Raw genomic sequence first — 9017 nt, 5'->3', positions numbered from 1 at the left:
TCCCACTTCATTTCTGTGCGTCCCTCTCACTCACTCTAGAAAGTAGAAACCCAACACTCTCTGCCCATTGGCCAGTTCTAACTTTATAGATAGTTACTAGTTCTATTTTGCTTTCACATATGCAAGAGAAAATGCAAATGGAAGTTCTCCTTTCAAGTTACAATCTCACCTATGACTTGGTCCAAATTTAAAGCACTGAAATTTATCCATATATATGTAAATATGTATGTATGTAGCTGAACATTATTTACAACAAGTGGTGCCCCTCCATGTAGTACTAGAGTGAGGGCCCTTATTATGACAAACAGAAATATGAACATATACATGCATATAACTGGAAAGGAGAAACCTGCTGAGCTCGGCTAAACCTAAACTACTGCCAACAAAGCTACAAGCTGGTCTCTCATGGTCCTAAGATGAAAACACTGTGGTACCAAGTACCAACAACAAAAGAATAAACTATTATAGTGCCAAAAGGGAGACTCCGGGGACCTCTACCAATCCCTCTGGTAATTCTCCCTTCCCTTTCTATACTGATAAGAGTAATCATCATATGCAGTATAACACTAACAGTAATAATACTATAAACTGTGTTATGCCTGAGACTGGATGTCCTTGGCACTGATGAAGGTCCCATGGAATCCATAAGGTACCCTGGATGGCAGCTTCACTGATGCCTCCAACCTCATATCGGTCGCATTCACTATCAGGAGCTCCGATTCCGATGTCTTCTCGTTGTGCATGAGGGTGACAACATACCCATCATCTTCTCTCTTCGCCGCCGGGTCTTTAGCCAAGAAGTAAGGTTCGCCACCATACCTCTGATCACCGTACAAGAACTTCCTCACTTCTCCGGTGAAGAGATCAACCTTGGCAAAGCCTGACACTTTCGGCCATGGCTCGGCGATGGCGAGATACGCGTAGCGTGTCTTCCTGCCAAGCAGGTTGCGGTTCACCATGCCAGCCTCCAAATTCAACTGGTTGGATGGGTTTATGATTGGCCGGCGAGTGGACTTACCAGTCTTTGGATTTAGCCGGATCTCTGACAACACGCTCTTCAAGCTCTCTTCGCATTCGTTGAAAACGGAGTCAGCCGGAGTCATGCAAGAACCGACGACGACCACCTCTCCTGTGCTTTCATCCTCCCATGCATTCCAGAGATGGAAACAGAAGCAATCGGGAACGTCCACCCATGCAATCTCCGCCGCGTCCTTGGCGTTCTTCGGTAGAATCCCGAATCTTGATGTCTTGTCCTTGTCGTACACCACGGGTGAGCCACCTCGGATCATCTCCTGCATCCTGAACACCACCTGTTGATCTGGAATGACTACGTATTTCTCGGTGATGGCGAAGTCGTGCATCATGGTTGGTTTCTCGAGAGGGAATCTCAACGTCAGCGGACTTCTCACCGTCCGGTGAGAACTTGAAGTACTTGAGGTATGGTTTCTTGATGACATCGTAGCTAAGTCCGAAGAGTTCCCGAGTGTCAGGGTCGAGCTTGGGGTGCGCGATCATGGAGTCTTTGAGCTGGCCGTTGAAGTCATAGCGTCCGACGGTCTCAAGGTCGCCGTCGGCTTTGAGCCGGACTTGGTACGGGAGGTCATCTTCGGACATGGCAAGCAAGCGATCGTTGAAGTAGACAAGCCCAGCGTTGGCCACACCGATGCCGTGAGTGTGGTCAACCAGCCCGAAGAGTCCGCGCGCGTAGAATAGGAGCAAGCGCGCAACGCCCGAGTGGCCGTGCAGCTCGCCGATCGCCTTAGGGAATATAGCCCGCCCGATGTCACGCTCCTGACGGAGCCGCTCTGTCTCGGTATACCGGCACGCGTAGCTAGCGCTACCGTTAGAGATGCGCACGGCGTGGACCATACCATCACCGTCAAAGAAGTGGTGCCCAGCCACAGGCTTGAACAAAGGGTTAGCACCGTTGCGGACGTAGAAACCATTGATGAATGGAGGTATACGGCCGGAGACCTCCAGGTTGTGACACGGTGGTTGCTCATCTACAGGGGCGAAGTTCCCAGATATCTGGACATCTGGGTCGGCAGTCTTAGGCAACGGGTGGCCGCTCTCGAGCACTCTGCTTATGAAAGCCTCCTCAATCACATCAAGCGCCGCAGCCGCCGCGCGCTGGAAGATGTTCCAACTCGGACGTGAACCGCTGCTGCTCTCTCTCGTGTGCTGTTGCCGCTCATGTTTGGTTGGGCCCATGAGTTGGGACATGGAGGACATGTCTTCTTTGATGAAAGGTGATGAAGATTGCTGGTAATAAGGGGATGATTGGGTTATATGTTGGACAAAGGGATGAGAAGTGGCAGAGCACTGGATGGTGGTTAAAGGCTTTGAGTGGTTATTTCTGTTTCTCATTGTTGTGATGGGAATTGGATTGGTTGATATGTAAGAAGTAGCCATGGCTTCTTTGTCTCAGTGGTTTAGCAATTTAAAAGGGTATATATGATGATGGCTTTGAGGGGGTTGGGTTTGTTTTGGAGATTGCTTTGCTTTTGGAGTTGAATTTGTGATGTAGTGAGGGGTGGTTATATATAGAGTTTGGGAGGGGGGAGGGGTTTCTTAAGGTGGGCAAAGGAGCTCCACCTAGACATCCCAGAGAAGCCCACGTGGTGGATTCTACTTAAAAGGAAGAATGGGGTTTGACATGGATTTCTTCAAATCCTTGGGATTTCTAGAGTATTATGTGCTTGTGAGAAGGGTGGTGTATGGTTTAGGCTTGGTCTCACTGGTGGGCTCTGGTGTCCCTTCGTTTGTGGGGCAATGCCTGATCACTTGCTGCCTCATTTAATTCTTCTTTCTCTGTCTCTCTCTTTCTCATCTCATCTCCATGTTGTTCTTCAAAAATAGATTGCCTTTTCCTCTTAGGACATCCCACATGCTCTCCCTCAAATGTTGCTTATACTTGTATTTATCATTCACCTAATTCCTTATTTTCTGATTATTGAAACTTTTTTAATTAAGTATACGTACATATAACAAATTTGAACTGTTTCTGAGACCAAAAGTTACCACAGAACACCCTAAGCAAATAATTTGAGTTTAACCGCATGATCTTAAAACAATGACACAAAAACCATTTTGGGTATTAAATTTTGTCTTTTTGGTTTGAGATTATGAATCTTACCTTACTAGATGAATGTTCTTTTTATGTGGCTGAGATGTTATTAATTAGGTTGGTGATAGAGGAAGTATGACAAGGTTCAGCACCTTGTTATTTCATATGGAGTGCAATGCCGGACGTGGTGTGAGCTCGTTGGCCATGATTCTTATATGCTTTTATTTTTCTATGATGAACTCTTTTGTTTGGTCATTGTTGTGATTATTTTTCTAAAAAGGTCTTCACCTTTGGAGATGAAGGGACCTATACTCAGAGGTTGCAACTTTGTGCAGCCTAAACTCATGTTAAATTATTCCTCTAATTAGGATTATATATCATAAACACCAAACCATCTTAGCTTAGGTAATCCCATACCCATGGACCCAAATCTTGACTTTTTTTTTCTTTCTTTTTTACCTACCAATTTATTAGTTACGTGCAGTTTAAGTTGGCTTTGTTTTGTCACTCTGTTTGGTCTTAGTGAATTATTTTGTACTGAAAACTGGAATTAGCTTTTTTTGAAATGGCTTCTGACAATCTTTGGATATCTGGTTTGCATAAATGACTGATCAGAATGAGTTGAGCTTCACAAGCCACAAATTGTTGTACTAGTTTGCCTCATTTTCTCTTTTCCTTTGAGAGTGACATTTTCATTAAAGATTTAATTTGATTGATTTTTGCAAGTAGAATGTTTCCTTTTTGTACCTCACATGATTCACGGGTGATTTTTTTATTTTCATTCACAACTTGGAAGTGCTTTCCAGTATTATTTGAGTAGGACCAATTAATCTCTACAAGTCAGACACTAAGATTTTTCTTTGATTCTTTTCTATGTTTTTTAGCTTATATAGATCAATTTAATCATCAATCAATGCAATGTGATTTCATGGAAATTTCATCCTGCCATGCATTTTGGTTTGATGTCTATATATAAGTCTTTCTCTTGAATTCCTTTTTAGAAAATTGAAGATGGTGACCAGTCTTGGTCCATAAGATTAAATTGAAGTTTGGATTCAAAGATGGTCAAATGATTGAAACTTCATCTCCCTTAATTACAAACTCCTTTTCTACTATTGAGAATTAAAAAATATATAATAATAATAATAATATATTATAGAAAACACGTGGTATGTGTGAAAGCCACATTAAATAAATTTCTCAATTTATTCTTAACAGCCAATATAAATGCTTTAAATTGTACTAAACCAAAGAATGAGAGAAATGCAAAACATAAGCATGTACTTGATTAAACTAACTCATCCTAATCTCTCTTTGATGACTCAGCCTCTCTTTCAGATCAACAGTCTCATGCGTATCTATCCTTACCTGATTGCCATCCTCACCAACTTAATAATCAATCTTCAATGTTATCTGATTCTCATACTAATCTTGCAATAACATGAGCTTTTCATGTTCACTTCTTGATTATTTTGGTCTCCAATTTCTGGTATAAAAGCTAATCCAGAAAGCCTCTGTTCTCCATTCATTTGTCAACAAATGTATCTCTTTTTGTTTGTATGGTTTTGTTTAGTTAACTAAATAATGTGGCTTTGGTGGTGTCATGGATGACTCCTCATCCCAGTGAGTCTGGGATAATATTATACCATTCTTTCAATCTATAATTAAAAGTGTTCTAGTGTTTGATGTGGTTCATGGCTCTGCTTTGTTTAGTCTTGTGGGGCACTTGCACTTTTCTCTATTGGCGGTTTTATTTGATCATCTTGTTCTTGTGGACTTTGCTTCAAATTGGAGGTCAAGTTGTTCTAGTGCTCAGCATTGCTAGGCCATCTAAATTTCTCAAAAGAGTTAATTAGAAAAATCTCTATATCTTTTTGTTTTTAGCATTTCCTATCTTTTTCTTTCAAATTTGTTGCAATCTAGATTTTTCAAAGTCTACCATGCAAGCTGTTCTTATTTTTCCTTTGTAAATTCTTCAAGTTCTTTATTTATGGTTTCCTTTTCTTCTTTTTATATAAAAGTAACAGGGACTAGAGTGTTTTCTAGAAATCATCTCAACTTTTATCAAAGGTGATAACTAACTTCTCCTTAGAAAAACAAGAAGTATAAGAAGAGTAGTCAATGATAAATTTGACAATCAAGAGCATTGAACAGAATGGTTGTTTGGAGGTTGTAGCAAGTTGGAAAGTTGATTGGAATGATGAATGAGAGTGGCTCATTAGTCATAAAGAGAAAATTAATGTTTGAATAGGGTAATGAGAGGCCACATATATATATATAAATATATCTATATATATATTGTACATTGATGTGAAATTACTTTGAGAAAGAAGCAGGGAAGGCAAAACAAACCCACAAATAATAAGCATAAGAGAAGAAGAGGTAGTGGACAAGGCCTTGACCACCCAAACAAGTGGGCACAACTTAGATTGCGTGTAGTTACACCTTTATCAATAGACAGTAAAACATCAACATTAGATGGCATCCAAAGTAGCTTCTTTATGTGTTTGGGTGTCCCATCTGCCAGACATAGGCAATCTGCAACTTGGCACGGAGAACCTTATAACTTGGTACTAGTGGTGGTGGTGGAGCTGGTGGTTGGTCTTCGTACCACGCCGGGTTCACTTTGGCTATGTTCTTGTTTTTCTTTTCATTATTGTTTCATATTAGAATTTGATTTTATTATTTTTTAGTTTGCATGCCTGATGAATGATTTATTTGACCGATGGGCTTGTAATCCAGTGATACTCTGGGTTCCCTCGTTTAGGAGAAACACGAGTTTAATTCTTCCTGACTGTGTTATCCACTTTCAAAAGAGTGAGGACATGTGGCAATTCCCTATCCGTGTATGTTCACGAGGGTTGGTGTTTTTTCGCCCTATTTTTTTAAAAAAAACATCCATTAATGGATGTTTTTTTTTAATCATGATACTTTATTTTATGTTCACTTAATGGGTTGCATATATATATTTAGAGATAATTCAAATTAAGGATATGAATAATGTTGTTTGATATTTGGTATTTGTTTAAATATAAAATGCTTTACATGTTCTTTGATATCAATAACTAAAATCAAAATTATTATAAACCATTTTGAGCTTGTATTTTATCTTATGCAAACATGTTTCATTTTTATTAGTTTTCTGCTTGTTTGCTTGATAGATATAAACTAATGCATGCCTTGTGATTGGGTGGTGTTTTTTTTTTTTAAAAAAAATGTTAGAGTTTTATAAGATAATATTTATTTATATATAAGGATTGTTTTAATTGGTGTCCTTTTCTTCATTAACCACAGAATAAACTAAATGATTTATTGTATGTATAGGATACAAATTTATTTTGGCACTCTTTTCTTAATAAAAGTGGTTTATTTAAAATTTTTTTTTATTTTGTCACAGATTTATCAAATCCAATTAGATTAAAATACCATACTGAAAAATAAAAAATAAAAACAATGCGTTGATAAAAAAAAAGAATCAGCACGGCTCATGAGTCCATTATGAATAAAAAGGGTTGAGAAAAAAATTTAAATGTTATGTCACAAAGAAGATGTTTGTAGATTTTGAATGTGGATGTCATTTAGAAAATTCTCATCCAATAATTTAGATATTCTACCTTCTCAGCTCTCCCTCCTCTCTTTTTTTCATTCCAAATCCTGAGTTCCTTTTAACTTTTTTTTATCTTACTTTTCATCATTTATTGATGCCCGCAAATGATGTTCAGTATGTATATATATATTTATTTAATTGATGTTATATTTATTTTGTACACATTAGTGTTTTTAAAGATAAATATGAACAAGTGACAAACCCTTAGCGATTCTCTTGTTGCAGGGTGGTAGATTAGTTTGTTCTAAATGCAAGCTAATATATGTATATATATATATATTTTTCATTTGTATTAATATTTACCTATGCTGGACTTGGTTAATGAAATAGTTTTACCAAGCCAAATACTTCATTTCCCAACGAAACAGGGATATATCTAGCTAAAAGGAAGAGAATGCCAAACAAGAACCAAAATTGAGTCCTTTGTCCTCCGTGCACTTGGAGGACATAGCACCATGTGGCTGTGCTCATCTCACTAGAAAGAGCATCATGCCTGTCCGTATGGTGACAAATTTAGTATTTGGACATGCCTTTTTGGCAATGCTGATGCCTGGACAAAGACAACATTTTACAACTTGAACCACTCTCATGATGTTGTATTTTCATATCATGAAGTTCTACAAAATTAAGTTCTCTGAACCACAGTTTCTTTTTACAATTTGTCTCTTGATTTTAATAACTTAATTGCTAGTGCAAGTCTACTGTTCTCGTTAGATACATGGAATGATTGAGACGGTTCAGATGTTTTTGAATCATTCATTCCTTATTTTTATCATAAAAAATCTCAATTGCTGTTTGATTTTTTTTAGTGAAGTAAAAAAACATTCACAATATGGCAGATTTTTACCATGTTAAAACATGAAGTTATTGGATTCTCTTGATGATTTGATTAGACAAAACAAGTTTGTCCTCTACTGGGTAAAAACAGATGGACAGATATAAGTCAAGCTCATGTGTGATTTGATAGCCAAAATCTATTAATCATTTAGTAGGAACATATATATATATATATATATATATATATTTTTTTATATATATATATAGTTGTTAATTTCATTTCATAAATGCGCTAATCATGCATAGGATTGAGTTTCATTCTCTATTATTTCCTCTTGTTTTAAAGATATTATTACTTCCTTTTTCATACCAAGATATGAGAATAATAATGGATGGGAAAAAGGATGCAAATCATGTGGAGTTTTTTCTTAGGCCCACAAGTCCTTTTTGGTTGTGTCTTGATGAACCCTATCTTTAGGCTTTAATGCATAGACAAATGTACTCCCCTAATCATCATGTACCCAAAAATTTTATGTGGATCCCTCCACTCAACAAACCTAACCAGAAAAAAAACTACCAACTGCCAAAACTTTCAATCCATCTTTCATTATTTTCTAAGTTAACTTCAGGGTAATTTTCATAAGTTTGATGCCAATTCCAACTTGTGTATGTATGTACATGTAATTCCTCTTTTATACTAACATTATTATAGAGCTATCAAGTAATTATCTGAGATATTCCACATCAAACACTTGAACTCAAGAGGTGTTTAGACATAAAATTAAGAATAAGACATTTTTATCTTGTATTAGTTATGGGCAAACTAATTACACTTTTGACTAAGTAAGAATCTGTATATGAAAGCAGAAAAATCCTAAGCATTGGATTTGTGTCTATGGTTTAATAAATGATGCAAACCATTGGATAGGGATAGGAGAGGGGAAAGACAAAAAGGGTGGGCTTCTCATTTAATGTGGGATAGATAGATCCATTGATAACCATGTCATGGTGGCCATTTCATATCACAAAGCTTACAAACTTTTGAGTCAGACACATGGAGAGAACTCAATAATGTGGCTATGAATTCTTAAGGAAATGATAAGACTTTTAATAATCAAACTGTTTTTCTTGATATCTAGAGATATTTGATTTAGATAAGAATCCTCCACCAGTTAACACTATTTGGAAAGATGTGCTCCTGTTTTGATTAAGAGGCTTGGCAGTGAAGTGGGAAGCCACCTTCCATTTCCTTTTCATTTCATTTCTTTTCATTCTCCTCTTTTCTTCATCCTCTTTAGTTATTTTTAATTGAGTTTATATATATATATATATATATATATATATATATATATATATATATATATAATTCTATCACATTATTTTTTTTTCCTATTATTTATCTTGAGTTTCTCATTTGGTGCCACTTACCAGCCAACCTTGCAAGTGATCAAGCACTTCCACTTTATAGCCTGGCCAAGTTGCACTTGATGTACCATCACTGATACATATTCAATGGAAAACAAGAAAGCATTGTTCACTGTCACTACTTGGCAACAAACACCAACA

The 9017-nt window shown here is 37.2% G+C and overlaps 1 protein-coding gene across 1 annotated transcript; it reads right to left on the bottom strand.

The window, feature by feature from the left end:
* Positions 1-344: 344 nt before the first annotated feature.
* Positions 345-2526, bottom strand: LOC120276817 (9-cis-epoxycarotenoid dioxygenase, chloroplastic-like). The gene is given in 2 exon segments (XM_039283532.1): positions 345-1382; positions 1384-2526. Coding segments are annotated over 2 exon segments (1818 nt in total). The 5' UTR covers positions 2413-2526; the 3' UTR covers positions 345-593.
* Between the last annotated feature and the right edge of the window lie 6491 nt (positions 2527-9017).

Source organism: Dioscorea cayenensis, chromosome 15, assembly GCF_009730915.1.
Source record: "Dioscorea cayenensis subsp. rotundata cultivar TDr96_F1 chromosome 15, TDr96_F1_v2_PseudoChromosome.rev07_lg8_w22 25.fasta, whole genome shotgun sequence".
NCBI classification, from domain to species: domain Eukaryota; kingdom Viridiplantae; phylum Streptophyta; class Magnoliopsida; order Dioscoreales; family Dioscoreaceae; genus Dioscorea; species Dioscorea cayenensis.
The sequence above is the reverse complement of the archived record's forward strand: the minus strand, read 5'-3'. Positions and strand labels throughout refer to the sequence as shown.